Source organism: Podarcis pityusensis, assembly GCF_964106645.2.
Source record: "Podarcis pityusensis genome assembly, chromosome: 8".
Taxonomy (NCBI): domain Eukaryota; kingdom Metazoa; phylum Chordata; class Lepidosauria; order Squamata; family Lacertidae; genus Podarcis; species Podarcis pityusensis.
In genome coordinates, this window is record NC_138033.1 from 16,602,769 (window position 1) to 16,628,527 (window position 25,759).

Sequence of the window (25,759 nt, forward strand, 5' to 3'; positions counted from 1 at the left end):
GATGTTTTGAGAGTTAATTTTATTGTGTGCTATTATATTCTAATCGATCACTGGATATTACTTTCTTTGATATAAGTCATTCCATTTTAAAGATATATTTTATTATGACTTTCTGTATCGGATCAGATTATTATAAGGTGCATGTTCTTCATTGTTTATTTTCTTGCTGTAAACCGCCTTGGGCATAGTAATATAAAAAGGAGGTACTGTATACAAATTAAAAGTGAAAAGAGAAGAAATGGTAAGTACATTACTGCCTGCTGCCTACTGGTGGCACTACAGCTCAACAGAAGAGGAGTGAGCAGCTATCTTTTCTAGCAATGGTACAGCTGTAGCAGAGAGAATAAGACAACCTTTCATGAAAATCGAGATTTAGGAGTACAATCAAGGCTCATGTCAGCATCGTCTACTCCTCAATAAAACAAATTAAGAACCATGTCTGTGCAATTGGGGTTTCAGTTTTATTTGCATGAAATATTTTCCAGGGCCAAAGGACAAAGGAATAGTTAATTAAAGATACCAAAGTAAAATCACCCCTAAACCAAGATTTGTTTAGGTCGAATGTTCTTTTTTCCTTGATGGAATGGACTCTGTTAATTTTGCAGACATGTACGTAGGTTTCTTGTCTTTCTGGATGAAAGGAGAAAGGTGTGCCAGCTGGTGTCCCAATTAGCTCCTTCGGTTTCTGATCTGTTAGCTCTTGCTCTGGGCTATTTCAGGCATCCTGGAAAAAGACGAGAGGGGAAGAAGTCATAAAAGAAAATGACTGCAAAAAATGTAGGGGCGCCAACTTGGGCCCTAGGTTATGGGTGCCCAATGGCATCCATGACGTAACATGACGTTGTGAAGTCATGATGTCACAACATCACATTAATCAGCAAGCTACTGAGGTGCTTCTGAGGCCTGGCTTCTGAGATCACGTCTGAGGCCTCACGGGGCCTTGGCGATCATGTCCAAGACCTCCAATGTGACTTTGGTTTGTACCGGAAGTTGTGTCAGAAGCCTGGCAGGGCCTCCGACGTTGCCTTGGAAGTCACGTTGGGCTTCCAGTGTGACTTTCAGTAGAAACTGGAAGTTACGGACAATTGGAGGTTGCAGAGCCTAGACAAATTAAAGAATAAGGTGCGAGATTGGTTACATTATGCTCAAATTCAAGAGGTTTTTAAAATGGATAAAAAAATAGGATTCCAGGTGGAAAAATCGAAGTTAGAGACAGAACTGCTTAAACCAAAGACTAAGGTACTTTCGAGAATGTATAACTTGCTGCTTAAGTGGAATACTCAGGATGAGACAGTCAAATCAGCCATGATAAAATGGGCGCAGGACATTGGGTATAACATTATGTTTGAGGACTGGGAAAGGTTATGGACCACCGGAATAAAATTCACGGCATGTAATGCCCTGAAGGAAAATATTATGAAAATGATATATAGGTGGTACATGACCCCAGTCAAGCTTGCAAAGATATATCACCTGTCTGATAATAAATGTTGGAAATGTAAGGAGGCTGAAGGGACATTCTTTCACCTCTGGTGGACCTGTCCAAAAGTGAAGGCCTTCTGGGAAATGATTTATAATGAGTTAAAAAAGGTATTTAAGTATACCTTTCCCAAGAAACCAGAGGCCTTCCTTCTGGGCATTGTCAGCCAGAAAGTGTTAAAGAAGGATAGAACTTTTTTTATGTATGCAACCACAGCAGCAAGAATACTTATTGCAAAATACTGGAAGACACAAGATTTGCCCACGCTGGAAGAGTGGCAGACGCAATTGATGGACTATATGGAACTGGCTGAAATGACTGGCAGAATCCGAGATTTGGGAGAAGAAACAATGGAAGAGGACTGGAAAAAATTCAAGGACTATTTACAAAAATATTATAAGTTATACGAATGTTAAGAATTTGCATGATTTGGAAAATCTAGCTTCAGCAATAAGATTTGGTGATATGGGAAATTAAGTTACAATTATGAAAGGATTAAAGTTTAAAGTAATAATATATTTATTTCAAGGTAAAAGTAAATTGACAACAAGTATTTTAAACCTAAAATATAATTATCTGAAAGTACAAAGGAATGCATGAAACAAGGTAACAATTTGCTGATATTTTTATTGTAAAGAATGCAGGGTGAGGGAGATGTGGGGAAGTCCGGTTGGTTATGAAAAAATGTCTTGGAAGGATGGATTTCTTTCTTTCTTTTTCTTTTTTCTGTTATTTCTTTTATATATCTGACTTTATATCCGTAACTGAAAAAAGCAATAAAAATATTATAAAAAAAAAAAAGAAACTGGAAGTTACGTCGGAACCTGCGCTGTTGGAACCCACAGCCAAGTCCCCCCACTAGTTGGCAGCTATGACCTGGAGTGAACAGATCATGAGGTCAAATCTCATCCTCCAAGAGAGAGCTTTTGGGGCCCTTCATCTTACAGGCAAATGAATGCACAGAAGCAGCACTGCATCTCTACTCTAGACTCTTCAGGGCTGTCAATGCAGGAGGGCCACAGCTCAGTGGTAGAACACATGCCTTGAATGCAAAAGTTCCCAGCTGGGAGATAGCCCCATCAGAAATCCTGGAAAGCTGCTGTCAGTTGGTAAATAACAACAACAACAACAACAACAATAATAATACCTCACCCATCTGGCTGGGTTCCCCCAGCCATTCTGGTCATCTTCCATCAAGATATAAAAACATAATAAAATGTCAAAAATTAAAAAAAACTTCCTGATACAGGACTGCCTTCGCATGTCTCCTAAAAGTTGTGTAGTTCTTTATCTCCTCGACAACTGATGGGAGGGTGTCCCACAGGGAAGGTGCCACTGCTGAGAAGGCCCTCTGCCTTCTCAAATGATACTGAGAACTACGTAGAACAATGACCTGAGTCAGTATAAGGTAGCTTCCTATGTTCCACTCAATGGAGCTTACTCCTGAGTAGATATGCATAGGAGTGCAATGTTAGTTTTTAAAACCTTGGCCACAAAATAAATTTAAAAATGATAAATGAGTAGGCATGAAATGTATCAAAATCAGCAGTTTTAAAAGAACAAACCTAATTACTGTATTTTTCGCCCTATAGGACGCACCTTTTCCCCTCCAAAAATGAAGGGGAAATGTGTGTGCGTCCTATGGGGCGAATGCAGGCTTTTGCTGAAGCCTGGAGAGCGAGAGGGGTCGGTGCGCACCGACCCCTCTCGCTCTCCAGGCTTCAGGAAGCTATCCGCAAGCCTTGGGAGCCCTATACTACCGTATTTTTCGCCCTATAGGGCGCACTGGCCCATAGGGCGCACGTAGTTTTGGGGTGGGGGTAAAAAAAAATTATTTATTCCCCCTCCCCCCAAAAAACTAGGTGCGCCCTATGGGCCGGTTCGCCCTATAGGGTGAAAAATACGGTAGTTGCCCAATTCTTACTGAGCAAATTTTCACTGGAAGTTTTTAAACAGAGGTTGGAGGGCCATCCACCTGGGCTTATTTAACTGTACTTCCTGATTTGCAGGGCATTGGACTAGGTGGCCCTTGGGTCCCCTTTGAATTCTATGATACATCACAAGGAGAAAGGGAGAGGCAATGTCATTATAGGCATATTTGATACTCACACGACTTTACTGCTGCTGTGGCTTTTTCCACTTCTGCAATGCAAAGTCAGAAATTCAAACAACCGAAAGAATATGCCCCAGAATAGACATAGGGGTCCCAGCCACATAGACCAGCTACATCTGAGCAGCTCTATGCACCAAAGGAGCGGGGCCAGTGGAAAGGTGTGGCGTTGGGGCGAGGCCAGTGGCACAAGCTTTGCTCCCTGGCATTGCTCACGACAATCCTGCACAAAACATGTGAAAAGGCCTAAGCAGGTTCCCTGGAGCACTTCTGGAAGAACTAATGCTATTCCCCATGATATGTACTCACCCTTCTCCCTTGTTGTCTATTGCCACCGGCACCCTAAAAAGAAGAAAATAAGCCATAATTATTTCCAGGCTTGCAAGAAGAATGGAAACATTGGCTTTGGTCCTGACAAGTAAGGAAGGTGCTGAACCTCAGGCCTGGAGGCCAAATGTGCCCCCCCCACTGGCAGAGGAAGAGGGGGGCAGGGGAGCGGCCGCGCCCCCCCCATGCTGGGCGCCATGCCCCCACAGACGGCACACCACACCCCTGCAGGTGGCGCACCACGCCTCCGGGACGCACGCCAGCCACACCCCCGCCTGCTTTCCACCCACCTATCTCTCTGTCCTTCCAAATTCTCCCCAGACCACACCCCTCACTGCCTCTAATTTGCGCCTCAAATTTTTTTGCCTGGCTGCCATGTGTCCTTTAACTCTGGTGACACATTTTGTATGCCTGGATGAAGGACATGGAGGAGTATAAGCATATTTCACGGAACAATAAACAAGCAATAAACAGCTACCCTTCAAAATCCGCACTTCTCTGAATTATGCGATGCAATTCTTCTACCGAGGAATGTGCTTGTTTGCTTTGTAAAAAGTGCAAATGAAATGAACACACACACACCTGCATATTAGAGCAACTAATGTACACAAAGGCATATTGGGGGGAAACTGCATGCAAAGGGAGTGTGTATATTCCATTAATTTCTCCAAGTAGTTTCTTGGAGAAAAGCATATGGACGTGTGTATGAATCTCCACTCCATCTCAAATCCATTACGATGGGCTGGAAAGTAAGGGAGGTGACTCTTGAGAGTGTCTTACCCTTCCTCCTGCCTTTTTATTCTTGTTTGCTCCAGCCTGCAATGAAAAGAGATAGGGAACATATTAGCCAGGAGTGTTTTCTTCCTCTCGAGATCAATCATGCCAATAGAATGGGGGCAGATGGGGCACCAGAGGAATATAAGGGATAGAAAATACGGCCCTTTGCTTGTTCAGAAGCCCCCGGGGTGCATGCCAGCCACACCCGCGCCTGCTCTCCGCCCCCGGAGCCGGAGCATGAAGCTCCACCACTGCCCCCCCACCTCTCTATCTGTCCTTCCAAATTCTCCCCAGGCCACACCCCTCTAATTTGCACCCAATTTTTTTTTGCCTGGCTGCCATGTGTCCTTTAACTCTGGTGATGCATTTTGTATGCCTGGGTGAAGGACAGGGAGGAGTATAAGCATGCAGAAACCAGCTTCCTACACAAAGCTGAAATTAACATTGGTTGCTCTGCCCACCTTTATCTCTGGCACTGTGCACCACTGCATGTGGCCCCTGGAAAGTTGCCTAGGACTGAAAAGGTTTTCCCATCCTTGAACTAAGAAAAGTGAGGCTGGTCAGCATGCTTTCTCCTTTCCTGTGCTCTTCTGCAAGCCAACATGATCTGCAATTTGGCATGGGCAACTCTGTCCATTTCAGTTCCTCATTTTTTGCATAGGAAGTTCAATTTTCCATATGTCCACATCGGTTTGCAACTACTACTATTGAAAGTGCTCATGAAAATGCTACACCAGCAATTTGCAGCTAATTTCTCCTAATATACATTGTTTTCGTATGCAATTTCCCCAGTTCACATTTTTGGAAACCAATTTTCTCCAATTTTGTATGCTGCTTTCAGTAGTAGATGCATTCTTAGGCACACTTCCACCATGCATGCTGGATAACTGCATTGCAAAATGTGACGTCCACATTTTGGGGGATGGCTGTGTTTTGGTTTGCGTCTTGCTTCAGAAAGTGTGAGCTGGGGAGGCTGGCCTTAAAATGAGAAAGGAATCAGATTTCTCACCTCCTCTGTTCCTACCTGCAATAGCCAGGCTGCACCTTGTCTCATTTAAGGGTCTCCGTTGTGGAAGGGAGAGGGAGAAATTCATTTGGTTCACATTTTCAGGCAAACCTATCTAATTCCTATTTCACGGAACAATAAACAAGCAATAAACAGCTACCCTTCAAAATCCGCACTTCTCTGAATTATGCAATGCAATTCTTCTACCGAGGAATGTGCTTGTTTGCTTTGTAAAAAGTGCAAATGAAATGAACACACACACACATGTGCATATTAGAGCAACTAATGTACACAAAGGCATATTGGGGGGAAACTGCATGCAAAGGAAGTGTGTATATTCCATTAATTTATCCAAGTAGTTTCTTGGAGAAATGCATATGGACGTGTGTATGAATCTCCACTCCATCTCAAATCCATTACGATGGGCCGGAAAGTAAGGGAGGTGACTCTTGAGAGTGTCTTACCTTTCCTCTTGCGTCTTGTTTCTCTGCTCCAGCCTGCAATGAAAAGAGATAGGGAACATATTAGCCAGGAGTGTTTTCTTCCTCTCGAGATCAATCATGCCAATAGAATGGGGGCAGATGGGGCACCAAAGGAATATAAGGGACATAAAATACGGCCCTTTGCTTGTTCAGAAGGTACATCCGTTTCTTGAGCCATTTGGATAGTAATGAAAGGGCCAACCTCAAAACTGGAATGGAGAATCAGGAGAGACTAGAGTTGGGAATCCAATGAAATACATGAAATAGCAATAAAGGATCAGAGCTGACCATGCCACCAAGCTGAAGTACTTGCTTCAGCTGTCAAATTCTGGTTGCCTCTAGAGGGCAAACAATTATTGGATCCAAGGGTGGTGACTTCAGTCTTCCTATACTATTCAGCATGAGCAACTTGAGGAAAGGTGGGGTGTAAATGTTAGGCGTGTGCGCTAGCTAGAAGAGGCAACTTGTATCTGTGGGTTTTGGGAAGAAGCCTGATGTGTTTCAGAGCCTCTCTGTGTCTTTCCTATATGATTAGACTTTCAATAATGAAATAAGGTTGGTTAAAAACAAGTCTGTTTTCTCCTCATTCACTATAATGGGGGATCTAATAATAGCTTATTTTTCATTTTCACATATGTGGATGAAATTTGCCGGCATCTAGTGTAGATTAAGTCAGCCGACCTGTACACAGATACATCCAGTGGTTTTCCTTGCAGGTCATTTTTAATGTTTGATTTAAAAACAAAGGCAAAACAAAACATTTTCATTTTCTGCCAAAACTGAATGCAGTTTGCTGGCGTGGCCACTTCTTTTGAAGAATGATAGCTGCAGTGATTCTCACAGAATTAAAATCATTACTATTTTGGATTGGGTACAACAGGAACAATAGGGGAAGGGGTGGTCGTGGGAAAAGGAGCATGGTTACCCAAGAAATACCGAGGGTGGGGAGGAACAGCAGAGCCGAAAAGAGTATACTTAACGTGCTACAGACATGGAAGTACCGTATTTGGGGAAGGGGAAATGTATGTGCGTCCTATGGAGCGAATGCAAGCTCCTTGGCTTCAGCGATAGCAACGGGAAGCCTCCGAAGCGCAGAGGGAGCACTCCCTCCGCGCTCTGGAGGCTTCGCGTTGCTTTCGCTGAAGCCTGCAGAGCGAGAGGGGTTGGTGCGCACCGACCCCTCTCACTCTCCAGGCTTCAGGCAGCTATCGGCAAGCCTTCGGAGCATAGCAGGAGTTCCCCCCGCGCTCCGAAGGCTTGCAAATAGCAGCCTGAAGCCTGAAGTCCAGGGAGCGCAGCGCCAACTCCCGCTGCACTCCCCGGGCTTCAGGCAGCTATCTGCAAGCCTTCGGAGCGTGCCCCCAGTCCCGCAAGCTCCGGTGCAACCTTGCCGCCGATCCTGGACCTGTTCTGGGGGCTGGGGTCAGGGGAAGCGGCTAAAAACAAAGCCAAGACAGCGAGTGGGATCCATCCCGCTCCCTGTTTTGGCTTCTGCCAAAGCCGCGCGCAGCCTCTCCCAGCTGGAGACGTTGCGTGCAGCTAAAAAGGAAGCCAAGACAGCCAGCGGGATGGATCCCGCTCGCTGTCTTGGCTTCTTTGCCCTTTGGGGAGGGGAAAAAATATTTCCCCCCTTTATTCCCCCCCTAAAAACTAGGTGTGCCCTATAGTCCAGTGTGCCCTATGGAGCGAAAAATACGGTAAGTAGTTTGTAGGCTACCAGGCCCCAAACTGTCCTTACTGTCTGTAAGGATTCATAGAATCATGGATTCATAGAATTGTAGAATTGGAAGCCCAACCCTGTGCAATGCAGAAATCTCAACTGAAGGGCATGTTTTGCAATGATGCAACATGCCTCACCATACAGGTGTCAGTTACATTTTAGGATTAATTCTGACTGCCCCTCCTCCCACCACCCAAAAAATGGGGGGGGGGGATGGGAGAAGGTAATGGAAAATGTCTTACTGCACCGCCGCCATTTCCAAACATCGACATTAGACTCTACAAAAGGAAGAAAAGGCATTAATCTTTCTCTGGCTGATGGACATATAACACCCCACGCTGTAAATCAGGCATGTCCAACTCCCAAGAGACTGCGATCTACTCCAGCTATTAAAAAACTGGCAGTGATCTATCCAATGGATTGACCAGAGTTGTTGAGCTTTTTGGGGTGAGGATGACAGGTAGAGCGTGATTGACCGGTTGGACATGCCTGCTGTAAATGTATCTATCTCCAGTTTTCTGCATTCTCAGGACTAGACACATAGCCTGAAGGGGCATAAGCCAGCTTCCTATACAGGAGACTCCCCATTTCTGCAGGGGCTATGCTCTGGACCCCCTAACACATACACAAAATAGAGTAAAATGGGAAGTCACTTAGCTGATGGCCAGAGAAGAACCTTGCATTCAACTTTTCAGGATTTGTTGTTGTTGTTTTGTTAATTTATTCAGTTTGTTAGTCACCTAATACATTTGGCAAAGACAACCTAAGTGCCTTCTGAAACTTACTTACAAATGTTCACTCCTGAGGCCATTTCATGTTTTTCTATAGGTGTGCCAGCCAGGATAGAGAAGTTTGTTGTGCACATTGTATACTCATTAACAGAGCACAAAGTAACTGGGGGAAAGATATTGGGAGGAGCCAACATTATTACTTAGGAAGGGCATTCATTCTGCGATAAAACTATTGTCTTCATAGTCCATGTAATGGAAGGCATCTTACCGATAACGCAGCTCCTCCTCCTCCTCCTCCTCCTCCTCCTCCAAGCAAAGCCATTAGGCCCTAAAGAAAAGGAAAACACGGAATTCTTCTCTAACACTGATTTTGGTGCCTCCATCTTGGGCATATCCTATATGATTTTATATTTTGTCAGAGGTGCTGACTTGTGCCCCAGATTGTGGGTGTCCAGCGGTGCATGCATGTGCAATGTGACATCCTGACATCGCTCACACATCACATGCGCATTACACTGGGCTCCATGCTCAGCCTCCACCAGCCACCACCCGCTGCCTCGTGTCCACTGGTCCTCTGCTGCCACTGCAGTGACTGAACCTCTGCATCTGCCATGGGGCCCCCATTGGGGCCTACTGTGGCCGCAGGTGTGTTTCCAGGGCTGTGTCTGTGGTGGGCCTCAGTGGAGGCCTTGTAGTGGTGGCCTTGGCCTGGTCACTGTGTTGGCGGGGATCGGGTGGGTGGCCAGCTCCCCTCTTCATTGCAGGGGCTTGGCCCCCCTGCTACAAATATTGAGGGGGCTGAGGCACTCAGGGCTCCATAGAGATAGTGCCTATGTAGATTATTGGGGGTGCCAAAGACCCACCACAGACACCTGGAGTTAGCGCCAATGTATTTTGTTGCCAGGCAAAGAAATCTGCTCTCTGCCCCATGATGGAGTTGCATTTGCATCAGTAACTGCTGTTGTGTTGTCAGACCTTGTAGGGTCAGATCCAGGTTTCCGTGGCCCCTTAGGCAATAGGGTTTCAGTGGGTCCCTTGCCTCACCCCTTCTTATGCAAACCACACCCCTCATAGTTGGCTCTCTCTTTGCATCCCATGCTAGTCTTTGTGTCTATTTCTTTTTTGCAGAAGGAGTTTGTGTAGGCTTTTTACTTTGCAGTGACTTGGTTAGAAGGCATTCCTTCCTGGAGGACGTTTGAGAAACTCAGTAGCCCTGAACAAGTAAATGTCTACTGAGAAGTAAGCCATATTGAATTCAGTGGGGCTTACTCCCAGTTGAATGGGGTTAGGGTTGCAGCCTTAGAATGTGCTTGGGGAGAAGCAACAAGTATCTGAATAATGATGTCTGAACAAATGTTTAATAAGAACTCCTGGCTCCATAACCAGTTATTCCCTTACCGAGCCGCCACCTTCCTTTTCATCACCACCGCCACCTGAAGGCATCATGCTCTACAACAGGGAGAAAAACATAATCTTCTGTAATGCACATGTCCACATCTCCTTCTTGGGTGTGCACTGTGTGATTTGGTTCATTATTGGGTGAAGAAACTTGCCTTCTGCAGTTGACCCTAGCTGAGGGCCACGGTGTGCTGTGCTGTCTAAAGTGGACTGCTGCCAGTGGTGGCTCCTGAAAGGACTTACGGACGTATGACACCCTCCCTGTTTCCTCCTCTCACCATGTTTCTCGCACACATATAAACAAGGGGGGAATAGGATCTGTGCTGCTGGCCCTGCCCTAAACAATGCACACTGCATTGGCTCAACCAATTCATGTACAATGGTACCTTGGTTGTTGAACGGCTTGGCTCCTGAACAAATCGGCTCCTGAGCGCCGCAAATCCAGAACTGAGGGTTACGGCTTGCAAACGTTTTTTTGGAAGCTGAATGTCCTATGTGGCTTCTGTGGCTTCCGATACAGTGCATGAATCTCCTGCAGCCAATTGGAAGCCACGCCTTGGTTTTCAAACAGTTCCGGGAGTCGAATGGACTCCCGAAATGGATTAAGTTTGACAACCAAGGTACCACTGTACATGCATTTAGTACAGCCTATTATTATTATTATTATTATTATTATTATTATTATTCTGCCCTTCAGTCATCATGTTCAACGTTGAGCCCTTTTTACAAGTGGCACATAAAGTTCACTTCACATTTTTATGGTGTCAGCCTTCAAAGTATTATTACTATTACTATTACTATTACTATTACTATTACTATTACTATTATTCTGCCCTTCAGTCATTGTACCCAGGGTGGTTTGCAAAGACATGAATTAATTAAATTGGGAAAGGTGAACAGAGACCCAAACAACAGCAGTTAAAAGAGCCTCAGTGGGATGGAAAATGTATGTTGAAAAGCACAGGGAGTCTCTCGTCATACTCTCTATGCAATTGCACTGTGATAATATCAGATATAGGGACGCGGGTGGCGCTTTGGGTTAAACCACAGAGCCTAGGACTTGCTGATCAGAAGGTCGGCAGTTCGAATCCCTGCGACGGGGTGAGCTCCCATTGCTCGGTCCCTGCTCCTGCCAGTCTAGCAGTTCGAAAGCACAAAGTGCAAGTAGATAAATTGGTATCGCTACATTGGAAAGGTAAACAGCGTTTCCGTGCACTGCTCTGGTTCGCCAGTAGCGGCTTAGTCATTCTGACCACATGACCGGAAGCTGTATGCCGGTTCCCTCAGCCAATAAAGCGAGATGAGCGCCGCAACCCCAGAGTCATCTGCGACTGGACCTAATGGTCAGGGGTCCCTTTACCTTTACCTAATATCAGATAAATGAGTAGCACCCTAAGAGGGAGCCAAAATGGCGATGGAGGTAGCAGACTAGCCAGAACCTCCCGTCTTCAATTAAGCTTTTAATTAGGTTTTAGCCATCTTCTGACCCTATGTTTATATTTTTAGTTGTCATTTTGTTTCCTTTGCTTTTAGCCTAATGGTTTATTGTTTTACTGTTTTATTATCTACTGTTTTATGGCTCAACTCGATTTAGCGTAACAAGGAACGCTAAAGAAGATAGATTGCAGTCTTTGCAACTAACGCACAGCTTTCATCCATTGAAGGGAGGCACGAACCTGCTGTATCGTCAAGGCTGAGGTAAATTATTCCCCTTCCCAGAAATATTTCCGCGGTGAGCGTTGAAAGCCTTAAAGCTGAGAACTAAAGACGGAAAAGGGAGCAGAAACCCTAGAGGCCCACCGAGATAAGGGACAAGCATGAAACCTTGCTTGTAAAACAACCCTCCCCACCTTTCGAAGGTGGGAAACTGGAAGATAAACATAATCTGTCTTGTGATTGAGACAAGTGAAGCCAAAAAACCCAGGACTAAGAGACTCCAGCAAACTGCTCCCAATTACCTTTTTCCACGCTCAACATGGTCCTTACAAGAAAGAACTACAGTGGTACCTCGCAAGACGAAAATAATTCGTTCCGCGAGTCTTTTCGTCTTGCGATGTTTTTCATCTTGCGAAGCATGGTCCGTCGCAACTGCGCTTCTTCAAGCGGCTTTAGGAAAAAAGCGCAAGACATTTTCGTCTTGCGAAGCAAGCCCATAGGGAAATTCGTCTAGCGAAGCAACGCAAAACCGAAAAACCCTTTCGTCTAGCGAGTTTTTCGTCTTGCGAGGCATTCGTCTTGCGGGGCACCACTGTATATGGACCTGGGAATTGCACCAATATCACCTCAGGGGGAGTGGGAGACCCGAAGGAAGCAAAGTAAAATCACCAATTACTTCCCCCATAAAGAAGGGAGTAAGAATCCACAGCACGAGAGCACCCCAAAAGAAATTGCCCCTACTGTGCTGGATTGGTCATTACAACGCAAAGACTTACAAACTGAGCTTGAAAGACCAAATTATTCCATGAGCTGGGCGCAGGAACTGGACCTAGCTGAGAACGCCTTGATGACCAATTCCCCCAACCCCAATGACCTCGAGCACCAAAAATCAACCCAGAATCTCAGGGAAAACCAGCAAGACCCTCAGAATCTCAGGGGAAACCAGCAAGACCCTCAACCCACAGTGAATGCCAACAGCATAGAAGAGAGAGGTGACCAGTTACACGATCAAATAGATCAGATAGGCACAGACCTCTACAACATAAAAAACTTCCTAGCAGTAACAAATGGCCTACTCCTGACGCTTGTGGAGAATTTCAAACAAGCAAAAAGAGCCACAGATCAGTCCTTGGACTCAGATGCTAGAATCCACATACCACCCAAAAAGAACTCACACAAAAGAAAACTGGAACCCAAGACAAAGAAAACTAAAAACATCAAAAATTTTAAGCCATCTAGAAAAACCCAACACATCAGTAAAAAACAGTGGCAGAAACTCTTCAACTTATTATCATCACCTCCTATATCCACAAAAAAAATCAAAGCTCAAGGCACCAAAGAGATCGACAAGGGGGACTCGCCAAAGACCAAACCCCTCCCCATATGTGAAAATAATTCCCCAAGTGCATTCAAAGAAATAAGCCCCCCCATGGCTGTTCTCCCCCTGTGTTCGCCCAGCCTGACAAAAGCAACCAAACTACAGCTGGATGTTCCTGTCTTGAATCCACCTAGGACCCCTGTAGCAACTGCAAACAGAAGTAAGTCGGGGATCTCCAATATAGACCGGAACCCGCAGGAACTCCAAGCCCGCAGTAGAAAGAAAGAATGGATCCTGGTCCTAAGCCCGGAAAAGATGGTATTCACGAACTATCCAAAACCACTGGGTCCTCGCACAGGGACAGACCGCGTGAGGCACCTGCTGACTATTATAAACAACATTCTACCTGGGGCAGTTAAAGCAACCGACATAGACAGTATAGACTACCTATATCAAGATGGACATTCAGTCCGTGCCCTGATCACTTTCACAGATCATAATCTGGTCAACTTCATCTTTAGAACAAGAAATCTATTTTTAAAGAAAGGAATAGATTTATTAAGAATCTTTGAAAACAGAGCCCCGCTAACCTCCCTACTGGCGGCCAAGGGGGAAGGGAGACCAGGAACAGAGGAACAAAACGATAGAGTGCACATGCAACAAAACCAGCAAAACCAGAGCCTAGTGCACCAGCAGGAAAACATAGCTCCTACCGAGACTCAACTTCATTTGAACGACAGAGAGGACTCTTTTTCCATAGAAGAACATGCCCTAATAAATTGGTTCTGGTCACTGCAGATGCCAGCCCAAAAGGAAATCTTGGTCAGACTGGACACTCTGAGAAGCAGACTGACCAAAAAGGAGGCCCATGTTGAGACTACGGAAGGCTCACACATACGGCCTATATCCCCCAAGTGCCTAGTGGACAAGAGGACGGTGGGAGGCGCCTTTAAATGTGTAGATTCGGAAGACCAATCGCAGCCCCCGCTGGTGTATGGTAAGGCAAAACCAAAACAGACTGTCACATCTCCGAGTACCTGGTTCAACTATCTAAAACTCTCCCCAAATGAAATAGCTACTCCCCCAAGTCCAAACCACCCCCTTAAGTCCCCAAGAGCTATGGATAATCATTCCCTTATGCAGCAGATGCCTATTGACAAACTTAATGGGAGTGTTTTTTTAGATGTAAAGGGGTCACTGGACACCGTGGACCCAACAAATCCACACCATGGAGGGACAGAGAATTAAAGCTGCTGTCCTGGAACATTGCAGGATGGCGCGCTAAGAAAAACAATCAACAACTTGCAATGTTTCTTAAGCGATTTGATATCATCCTCCTGCAGGAGACCTGGTACAGCGACCCCATTCTGTTCAATGGGTATTCTTGTCACTCCCTATTTGCTACTCCATCTGTGAGGGGAGGTAGGCCTAGTGGAGGTTTAGCTAGCCTTATCTCCACAGAGCTTGAACATTCCTTAAAAGCCCCCCCCAAACTGCAATTCACTAGCCACGGCAGTCCTACTCAAATTTAAGAGAGATGCACTGGTAGTGGTCAATGTCTATCTGCCCCCCTGCCAAAAAAAATCTATAGTGAAAGCTAACTGGGCAGAGTTAGAGGCATTCCTAGAGTCCGTAGAATCTTCCCACCCTTCTACACCGATTATAATCGGGGGGGATTTCAACGCCCGTATGGGAATTGATGATAACAACCTTTACAGCCAATATAATCAGATTCAGGACCCTGAAAGTCCAACCGAAGCAGGCGTTTCACGACTTTCTAAAGATAATAAATGCAACTTCTCGGGGCTATGTCTAGCCCAGGTCGCAAAAAGAAGGGAGCTGATGATAATAAACGGTAGTAAGGAAGAGGATCGCCCAGGGGAGTATACCCATTTTTCAAAGATGGGAGGAAGTGTGATAGACTATATTCTGATATCAAGATTCGCCTATAACTCTGTGTCAAAGTTTCAAGTGGGACATAACACCGAAAGTGACCACCTCCCACTAATTTTAGCGCTCAATGGCCCATCATTTAACAAACCCACGACTAACCTTTACTACACCCCCATCGTTAATCTGGGATCACTGGCCCCCAGAAGAATTAAATGGACCCCCATGCTCAATACAGAGCTAACTCATCTCCTCCACTTGGAAGTCGTGAAGACCATCTACACAGCCATTGTATCAGCTAATACCGGGGGAAAGGCCATGGACTCGTTCAACGAGTTATTAGCAAGACTAAAGACCTTTCTAAGAACTGAGATACTTAATTCTGTTACAAAGCGGGCAAAGGATCAAGAGAGATGGTTTGATTTGGAGTGCAGACAAGCAAGGAAACGTCTGAGATCAACCTACCGGAATTACAGAAACACCCTCGCACCCTCGCTATTTATGGCTTACATTGATTTAAGACGAAACTACAAACAGCTATTAAAGGTAAAAAAACAAAAAGCTGAGAGATTGGCCTGGTGTAACTTAGTGAAGGCCTCGAATGAGAAAGACTCAACCTCCTTCTGGCGTACCATTATGGGCCTCCTGAGTCAGGAGCGGATTGGTCCCACATGTACTGTAGAACCCCAGGAGTGGATGAAATATTTTCAAACCCTCTTCTATGATGACAAAGCTCAGCACAATGATCCAAGTGCCTACTCCGAGAATTTACCATATTGGCCTCCTGTCTCCATAGAGGAGGTGGGGAAACTAATTGCCCAACTGAAAAACAACAAAGCCCCGGGCATAGACCACATTCCAGCAGAGCTCATGAAGAACAATATCAGTTGGTGGGCTCCTATAATGGCGTCAATATTTACATACATCGATTCAACAGGCATAATTCCTGGCTGCTGGACAGAGGCAGTAATCATCCCAATCTATAAAAAGGGTCCTATGGCAGATCCAGCGAGCTATAGACCCATTAGCCTCCTTACTATCCCCAGCAAACTGTATGCCAAACACCTCCACATCAAACTAATTGACTGGATGGAAACTGAGGCAGTTCTGGCAGAGGAGCAAGCCGGCTTTAGACAGGGCAGAACAACAATAGACCATTGTTTCGTATTAGCACACCTCATTGACAAATACGCCAATAAAACACGTGGGATTCTATACGCAGCATTTATTGACCTGAAGGCGGCCTTTGACTCAATCTCACGAGTCAAACTTTGGGCTAAACTCAATGCTACCAACATTGACAAAAGATTACTATTCTTGATAAAAAGCCTATATAAAGACTCCAAGTTATATGTAAGAACCTCAGTAAATGGGCAACTAATTGGCCCTGTACCAGCCACCAAAGGAGTCAAGCAGGGCTGTATTTTAGCCCCGGCCTTATTCAACTTATATATAAATGACATGGTCAAATACCTAACATCCCCAGAGTTCCATGCCCCCAAACTGGCCGAAAAACCAATTTCAGCACTCCTCTATGCGGACGACGCGGTTCTCTTATCACGAACTAAAGTAGGCCTCAAAAGGCTACTAAGAGAATTCTCAGCCTACTGCAGGAGAGATCAATTAGTGGTTAATCACCAAAAAGCCAAAGTCATGGTCTTCGCTAGGAGACACAGATGGGAGATGGACAATCAGCCAATAGAACAGGTCAAAATTTTCAAATACCTCAGAGTAGTTTTCCAGTCAACAGGGGCCTGGGAGGCCCACCATAAATATGCTAGGGAAAAAGCATCTCAAAGCGCCAAAATACTGTCTTGCTTTTACTTTACGAAAGGGGGCAGACATATCCCAGCAGCTCTGGAGGTCTTTCAAGCAAAACCCTTGGCACAATTACTCTACAGGGCCCAAATCTGGACGGGAAATCATTGCCGCACACTTGAAACGGTCCAGTCTAAATTCTTAAGACAGATTCTAGCCGTTCCACCATGTGCACCAAATGCGGCCCTACGGCTGGAGACTGGCCTCCTCTCCGTCGAAACCTGAACCTGGTTAAGAACATTTAACTATTGGCTTAGCTTAAATTTAAACCCATCCGGACTACTACCTCTATAGCACGAGATGCTCATAGAAGTCGGTAGTGCATCAAAAACTACTTATATGTGGCCTCCAAGCACAGCATCTCCTGAAAATGGGTCTCCCCAAGGCAAAAACTATTATTGTCCAGCGCATGAAGGATATTGAGCAGCAGAATAATCTGGCCTATATTAAGAAATTTAGTGCTTGGTACGCTTATCTGCCCCCCTCCCACTTTGATTTTCGGGCACCTTATTTGTCTACCTTAACCATTCCAAAACTCAGGCGGGCCTTTACACTGGCCAGACTAAATATGTTACCCTCAGCTGTTCTTGAAGGTAGATATCAAAAAATTTCATGCGAGAACCGGCTCTGCCCCTGTGGAGCTGGCTATGTAGAGACTGTGTCACACGTTCTCTTGTCTTGTTCCCTATATAAAGATCTCAGGGACGAGACCATCATGCCGCTCCTATCTGCCATCCCGGGCCACTCTTGTGAAGCCAAACTGTTCTCACTCCTAGCTGACCAGAACAGCTCAACAACAGAGAAGGTTGCCAAATTTATCGAGAGAGCAATGAGACTGAGAGCTGCTATCTGAATGACATCAGTGCCGTCACCCGGATTCCTCGCCTAAGATTTTATTATTATTATCATTATGTTTTACTATTATTATTTTATTACCTCTGCCAAGTTTTAAGTATTGAGATTATTAATTTATCTGCATCTGGTTATTATTATCTTTCTCCCTGTCCTGACCATCCCTCCGAGGTTATATTTAATATTTATAATCTTGCAATTTGGCTGGTCTATTTACTTAACCGACCTGGAACAATCTACCAGAGAAAAGGCCGCCGCCCAAAGGACAGAGGGTCATTGATGAATGATAATCCAGTTTCTACCTAAGGTTTTAATAGGTCATAAGATTTTATGGTATCTATATTTGTAATGTATTTTTGTCGGTGTTTGTCCTTCGATGCTATGGCCTGTCGGCTATGCAAATAAAGTCTATTGATTGATTGAGTAGCATCCTAATAAGAGATATATTAGATAGTTTCTTCTACTGTCCTGATGCCCAGGAAAACCAACTAAAGACTGAAGGAACTAACAGTACAGGGGCTACAATGTATGGTTTCTTACCGAAAGCTTCTCAAGCAATCCCTACAAAGGAAAGGAAATGTATTAAGCCTTCTGTACATGGAAGACAGGAAATGACATTTAGCTCATCTTTGACAACACATTGTAGAATTTGAATCACTTATGAGCCTTCTTTAGATGTTTTGTTTAAAATCCAGCTTTGATGGGATACTTTAGGCTTCCTCACAGCCTACTTGTGTGTGCAGAGGAAATATGGTGATGGGGCCACATCCTTAACCCTGCCCTCAGAATTGCCCTGGAATTAAAAGGGAGAGTTTCTTACCGCAGCACCACCAGCACCTTCCTCATCATCATCACCACCTGCGGAAAGCATAGACAACATGGCCTACAAGGGGAACAGGAGAATTATCTCTGTTAATGCACATATTCATAGGTCCACCCTCATTTGCTTTGGTTTCTCATTGTATGAAGAAACCAGCATTCTCCAGTCGGCAAAGTTTTATCTTGCCCCTAGCTGCGCTCAGTAGTGTGTGCCATGGTGGGCAGCGGCACTCACCTGACCTCTTGACAGCTGAGTTGCTGCTACTTAGCAAGAGTAATTGGGGGTGGGGTGATAGAGGGGCAGGTGCAGGACAAACCTGCCAGCAGGATCATGGGATCAGATCCTCCAGTACATTTGCACCATGCTGACCTCCTCACCAGCTCATCCCTCCCCATTTCTTCCCAGAAGGAGGTGGGGATTCAGCTGCTGGGAGATCAGGTAAGCAGTCCTCCTGTGTGGCGATACATTCCATTGCTGTTTCAATTGCCAGATGGCAAAGTTTCTAGTCAAGGCAACATTTCTATTTTCCATTGTTTTTGGAAGAGAAAAGTCAATGGGCAGACCCTTTGCAGTACAGTGGTACATCAGGTTAAGTACTTAATTCGTTCCGGAGGTCTGTTCTTAACCTGAAACTGTTCTTAACCTGAAGCACCACTTTCGCTAATGGGGCCTCCTGCTGCCGCCGCGTGATTTCTGTTCTCATCCCGAAGCAAAGTTCTTAACCCGGGGTACTATTTCTGGGTTAGCGGAGTCTATAACCTGAAGCGTCTGTAACCCAAGGTACCACTGTACTTGAATTGCATTTGGAGTATTGGAAATTCTTGGAGGTTCATAAGAAAAGCACACCGCTAACCTAGAATACTTCCCAGAATCATATATATGTTCAATGCGTCATGAGGTCCCACTTAAAGAACAAAATGAGTTCCCAATAAATTGTTGGTTAGGGGCAAGTGTTTTGCATAATGAGCTGGCAATCTCCAATATTTCCTATGGGAACATGTCTAATCAGTGATCTCCCCTCCCTCTCTTGCCATGGTTTCTTCTTAAAATGGCTGCAGCCAGCAAAAGAGAGATAAGGGGGGGGGGATTATTTGTCTGATCTCTCTCCCTCTTCCCTTTCTAAATGGTTTCTGCCTGTAAACAGCTGCTACCAGCTAGCAGAGCACAAACAACAAGTGGGCAAATTGTGGCTGTTCAGATATAGGAATCAGCTGCACTTGTAAGTGAGGTTTGGGCATAATGCTTTATGTTCAGATATGTAATATTTTTGCAGAACAATCAAGCTGATAGCAGGACCTGTGTGCATAGGAGACCCTTAATTGAACCCAGAAGGAGCATGAGTATGGTTTGGGGAGGGGTCGGCTAAACACATGTTTTCATGGTGGTTTCCCTCAACAAGCAAGTCATGTACAGAATAAGGTGATGGTGATGATGCTTCACATTGACGTCTGACTTCATGGCAAGATCTGCCCTGCAATGAAAAAGGATTGTGCCTTACCCCTCCACCACCTACCTCGCCATCACCTCCACCACCACCTAGCATAGGAACCATTGCCTACAAGGAAGTAAAAAGAAAGATCTTTACAGAAAGGCAGGTTACTCTAAGAATAAATGAAGAGTCAGTTGGATCATACCCCAGACCTTTCACGTCTATCATCCTGTTTTCACATCAACCAAGTGGGTGCCTATTAGAACCTCGCATGTAGAACAAGAGTACAATAGAAGCCTCCTGCTCTAGTTCCTCAGCAACTATTGTCTACAGGCATAAGGCCTCTGGTACTTGAGGTAGTGTAACAGCCATCATGATGAATATTTATGGATAGCCTTAACCTCTAAGCATAGGTGCAAGTGCCTACAAAGAGGAGAAAAACATCATCCTATATAATGCGCACGTACAAGGCTTAAACGCCTTACATGACTCTATTTGTTATCAGGTGAAGAAACTTTCCTTGCCACCAACATTTATTACCAAAAGGCCTTGATGCTCAAAAGTGTCCTGGGGGAGGGAGACGCCTGGAAGTCAGGTGCCTGAAGGCTTTGAAAATAGCAAAACACTTTTAGTACTTGTAAGAATTTAGCTTGCATCGGAGAGACTCTTTTGGGGCGATGTTATTTGCCTCCCAATAAGGACAGCCGCCATGTTTTAGGATGAAATTCTGACTTCCCAAAATAATAGCACAGAAGAAAATGAGAGAAGGTAATAGAAATGCACTTACCGCTAGTTTACTAGCGCCACCATTTCCAAGCATGTCCTGCAAAGGAAAGGAAAAGAAAGGTTTTTGATCGTCTCTTGGCTGATACACACTTGGCATCCCCGCCACTCAATTTTAGACATACTGTGCAGCAGTTGCTGTCTTCCCCAGGGTAGGAAATCGATATCTCTTGCCATGATGTGGAACAGTCCAGCCAATCTGGGCTTTCTTTAGTTGCTGCTTTTCTGGTATTTCTTTGTAGAGTCACAGAATCATAGAATTGTTTAATTTCTACAATTGGTAAATGAAGCCCTTAATGTTGTGGAACAAGTTTATTTAAGGCCCCTGGCTGATGGGTTCAGAACTGTGAAACTAGTAGCACTTTTACAAATGCCACATAATACTTGTTCCACATTTGTAAGGAGTCAACAGTTTAGAGCAGGCTTCCTCAGATGTTTTGATACTACAATTCCCATCATCCCTGACCACTGGTCTTGCTAGCTGGGGATCATGGGAGTTGTAGGCCAAAAAACATCTGGAGGGCCGAGGTTGAGGAAGCCTGGTTTAGAGTAGCAGCATTTTCAGTTAGGGACTCCTAGCCTGTTGACATTAGTCAGGCATCCTTGCTATGTTGTTGCAGATGCCTGCTGAAAATTGTTTTAATTCATCCAATCTACCCAGACATATAAGCTAGTTGCCTACATTCATCTCTCAAGGGCTTTACTGATTTTACATGCATTTTATTAATTATTTTATGTATATATGTTTTTAAACAATTTGGGGAATTTTTAGCTGTTTTTTTATCAACAGTTTTATTATGTAGAGAACTTAGAGCACTCTGGGATGAGAGAGAGAGAGAGAGAGAGAGAGAGAGAGAGAGAGAGAGAGAGAGAGAGAGAGGCTTCTATTGGCCTGCTTGGTAGCCAGCAGTTTTGTTTGTTTCACAAAGAACAGTTTCATCCCATTGCTTTTATTGTTCCTTTTTTTCTTATTTTTTAAAAAACAACTGCCCTACACTAGATAGATAGATAGATAGATAGATAGATAGATAGATAGATAGATAATTGCCTTCACACCATACCCTGGACACCAGGTAACTATCTCTGGGCAGACAGGCTTAGCTTCAACAAGGGAGCAACCTCATGTGACTTTGGTTGATGCAATTTTTAAAATCTTTATCCCAGCTGCCTCCCACCAACCAATGGAAAGGACAGAAGAAGTAAATGGCAAAATTCTTACCATTAAGCCATCAGCGCCACCACCTCCTAGCATGGACATTAGACCCTACAAAGGAGGGGGAAAGCATTGACTGATCCACACATGACATGCACCCCAGCCTCCCACGCTCCAGTATTCTACTACTCCAACTTAGACATGCCATATATGCATTGCTCCATTCTCTTGAACTCAGCCATACTGTCATTTAATGTGCATAGGAAGCTTTCTGTATCTCCACAAATTCTCCATTTTCCATACGACATTCTCCTCTAAATCACTGCCTTCCCACACCCCTTCCACAATCCAGATTTTTTTTTCAGACCAAGGGTACTCCCAAATGGAGAGAAAATGGGAAAGTCTGGATTGAGGGAGAGGGAAATGTGGGAAGGCAGTGTTTTAGAGGAGAATGTGAGACAGGTTAGGCTGAGAGACTGTTACTGGCAATTTGTTATCCAGTGTGCTTCATGAGAGAATGGGGATTTGAACTCTAAACTCCCAGTTCATCATTCAAGCCACATCACCACTTTGGTACCGTGGTGTTCTGAGGGCTGCATGTTGCCTATGGTCCTGGATGTTCCACGCACGTGCTCAGCATACTGACCAGGAGGGAGCATGAGTATGGTTTGGGGAGGGGTCGGCTAAAAACATGGTTTCATGGTGGTTTCCCTCAACAAGCAAGTCATGTCCAGAATAAGGATGATGGTGACGATGCTTCAGATTGACGTCTGACTTCATGGCAAGATCTGCCCTGAAACTGAAAAAAATTGTGCCTTACCCCTCCACCACCTACCTCGCCATCACCTCCACCACCACCTAGCATAGGGGCCATTGCCTACAAGGAAGTAAAAAGAAAGATCTTTACAGAAAGGCAAGTTTCTCTAAGAATAGATGAAGAGTCAGTTGGATCATACCCCAGGCCTTTCACGTCTATCATCCTGTTTTCACATCAACCAAGTGGGTGCCTATTAGAACCTCTCATGTAGAACAAGAGTACAATAGAAGCCTCCTGCTCTAGTTCCACGGCAACTGTCATCTACAGGCATAAGGCCTCTGGTACCATCATGATGAACATTTATGGATAGCCTTAACCTCCATGTATTTGTCTTCTCCCCATTTATAATGATCCAAATTGATGGTCAACATTACATCCTGTTTGTCCTTCGATGCTATAGCCTGTCGGCTATGCAAATAAAGTCTATTGATTGATTGAGTAGCACCCTAATAAGAGATATATTAGATAGTTTCTTCTACTGTCCTGATGCCCAGGAAAACCAACTAAAGACTGAAGGAACTAACAGTACAGGGGCTACAATGTATGGTTTCTTACCGAAAGCTTCTCAAGCAATCCCTACAAAGGAAAGGAAATGTATTAATCCTTCTGTACATGGAAGACAGGAAATGACATTTAGCTCATCTTTGACAACACATTGTAGAATTTGAATCACTTATGAGCCTTCTTTAGATGTTTTGTTTAAAATCCAGCTTTGATGGGATACTTTAGGCTTCCTCACAGCCTACTTGTGTGTGCAGAGGAAATATGGTGATGGGGCCACATCCTTAACCCTGCCCTCAGAATTGCCCTGGAATTAAAAGGGAGAGTTTCTTACCGCAGCACCACCAGCACCTTCCTCATCATCATCACCACCTGCGGAAAGCATAGACAACATGGCCTACAAGGGGAACAGGAGAATTATCTCTGTTAATGCACATATTCATAGGTCCACACTCATTTGCTTTGGTTTCTCATTGTATGAAGAAACCAGCATTCTCCAGTCGGCAAAGTTTTATCTTGCCCCTAGCTGCGCTCAGTAGTGTGTGCCATGGCGGGCAGCGGCACTCACCTGACCTCTTGACAGCTGAGTTGCTGCTACTTAGCAAGAGTAATTGGGGGTGGGGTGATAGAGGGGCAGGTGCAGGACAAACCTGCCAGCAGGATCATGGGATCAGATCCTCCAGTACATTTGCACCATGCTGACCTCCTCACCAGCCCATCCCTCCCCATTTCTTCCCAGAAGGAGGTGGGGATTCAGCTGCTGGGAGATCAGGTAAGCAGTCCTCCTGTGTGGTGATACATTCCATTGCTGTTTCAATTGCCAGATGGCAAAGTTTCTAGTCAAGGAAACATTTCTATTTTCCATTGTTTTTGGAAGAGAAAAGTCAATGGGCAGACCCTTTGCAGTACAGTGGTACATCAGGTTAAGTACTTAATTCGTTCCGGAGGTCTGTTCTTAACCTGAAACTGTTCTTAACCCGAAGCACCACTTTCGCTAATGGGGCCTCCTGCTGCCGCCGCGCGATTTCTGTTCTCATCCCGAAGCAAAGTTCTTAATCCGGGGTACTATTTCTGGGTTAGCGGAGTCTATAACCTGAAGCTTCTGTAACCCAAGGTACCACTGTACTTGAATTGCATTTGGAATATTGGAAATTCTTGGAGGTTCATAAGAAATGCACACCACTAACCTAGAATACTTCCCAGAATCATATATATGTTCAATGTGTCATGAGGTCCCACTTAAAGAACAAAATGAGTTCCCAATAAATTGTTGGTTAGGGGCAAGTGTTTTGCATAATGAGCTGGCAATCTCCAATATTTCCTATGGGAACATGTCTAATCAGTGATCTCCCCTCCCTCTCTTGCCATGGTTTCTTCTTAAAATGGCTGCAGCCAGCCAGCAAAAGAGAGACAAGGGGGGGGGGGGATTATTTGTCTGATCTCTCTACCTCTTCCCTTTCTAAATGGTTTCTGCCTGTAAACAGCTGCTACCAGCTAGCAGAGCAGTGGGCAAATTGTGGCTGTTCAGATATAGGAATCAGCTGCACTTGTAAGTGAGGTTTGGGCATAATGCTTTATGTTCAGATATGTAATATTTTTGCAGAACAATCAAGCTGATAGCAGGACCTGTGTGCACAGGAGACCCTTAATTGAACCCAGAAGGAGCATGAGTATGGTTTGGGGAGGGGTCGGCTAAACACATGTTTTCATGGTGGTTTCCCTCAACAAGCAAGTCATGTACAGAATAAGGTGATGGTGATGATGCTTCACATTGACGTCTGACTTCATGGCAAGATCTGCCCTGCAATGAAAAAGGATTGTGCCTTACACCTCCACCACCTACCTCGCCATCACCTCCACCACCACCTAGCATAGGAACCATTGCCTACAAGGAAGTAAAAAGAAAGATCTTTACAGAAAGGCAGGTTACTCTAAGAATAAATGAAGAGTCAGTTGGATCATACCCCAGGCCTTTCACGTCTATCATCCTGTTTTCACATCAACCAAGTGGGTGCCTATTAGAACCTCGCATGTAGAACAAGAGTACAATAGAAGCCTCCTGCTCTAGTTCCTCAGCAACTATTGTCTACAGGCATAAGGCCTCTGGTACTTGAGGTAGTGTAACAGCCATCATGATGAATATTTATGGATAGCCTTAACCTCTAAGCATAGGTGCAAGTGCCTACAAAGAGGAGAAAAACATCATCCTATATAATGCACACGTACAAGGCTTAAACGCCTTACATGACTCTATTTGTTATCAGGTGAAGAAACTTTCCTTGCCACCAACATTTATTACCAAAAGGCCTTGGATGCTCAAAAGTGTCCTGGGGGAGGGAGACGCCTGGAAGTCAGGTGCCTGAAGGCTTTGAAGATAGCAAAACACTTTTAGTACTTGTAAGAATTTAGCTTGCATCGGAGAGACTCTCTTGGGGCGATGTTATTTGCCTCCCAATAAGGACAGCCGCCATGTTTTAGGATGAAATTCTGACTTCCCAAAATAATAGCACAGAAGAAAATGAGAGAAGGTAATAGAAATGCACTTACCGCTAGTTTACTAGCGCCACCATTTCGAAGCATGTCCTGCAAAGGAAAGGAAAAGAAAGGTTTTTGATCGTCTCTTGGCTGATACACACTTGGCATCCCCGCTACTCAATTTTAGACATACTGTGCAGCAGTTGCTGTCTTCCC

The 25,759-nt window shown here is 44.8% G+C and overlaps 1 protein-coding gene across 1 annotated transcript in view; it reads right to left on the reverse strand.

Annotated features, from left to right (window-relative positions):
- Nucleotides 1-438: 438 nt before the first annotated feature.
- LOC308484284 (uncharacterized protein) overlaps nucleotides 439-25,759 on the reverse strand; it is a 36,757-nt gene continuing 11,436 nt past the window's right edge. Inside the window, exons 10-27 of the mRNA XM_081019084.1 lie at nucleotides 25,616-25,651; nucleotides 24,912-24,953; nucleotides 23,403-23,465; nucleotides 23,123-23,143; nucleotides 22,571-22,627; nucleotides 21,817-21,861; nucleotides 20,602-20,637; nucleotides 19,899-19,940; nucleotides 18,386-18,448; nucleotides 18,106-18,126; nucleotides 10,032-10,082; nucleotides 8,902-8,961; nucleotides 8,145-8,180; nucleotides 6,165-6,197; nucleotides 4,698-4,733; nucleotides 3,900-3,932; nucleotides 3,590-3,622; nucleotides 439-724 (exon numbers count right to left, since the gene is read on the reverse strand). Of these exons, the coding sequence (XP_080875210.1) occupies nucleotides 3,596-3,622; nucleotides 3,900-3,932; nucleotides 4,698-4,733; nucleotides 6,165-6,197; nucleotides 8,145-8,180; nucleotides 8,902-8,961; nucleotides 10,032-10,082; nucleotides 18,106-18,126; nucleotides 18,386-18,448; nucleotides 19,899-19,940; nucleotides 20,602-20,637; nucleotides 21,817-21,861; nucleotides 22,571-22,627; nucleotides 23,123-23,143; nucleotides 23,403-23,465; nucleotides 24,912-24,953; nucleotides 25,616-25,651 (702 nt within the window). The 3' untranslated portion in view covers nucleotides 439-724; nucleotides 3,590-3,595. The remainder of the gene's footprint in view (nucleotides 725-3,589; nucleotides 3,623-3,899; nucleotides 3,933-4,697; nucleotides 4,734-6,164; nucleotides 6,198-8,144; nucleotides 8,181-8,901; nucleotides 8,962-10,031; nucleotides 10,083-18,105; nucleotides 18,127-18,385; nucleotides 18,449-19,898; nucleotides 19,941-20,601; nucleotides 20,638-21,816; nucleotides 21,862-22,570; nucleotides 22,628-23,122; nucleotides 23,144-23,402; nucleotides 23,466-24,911; nucleotides 24,954-25,615; nucleotides 25,652-25,759) is intronic.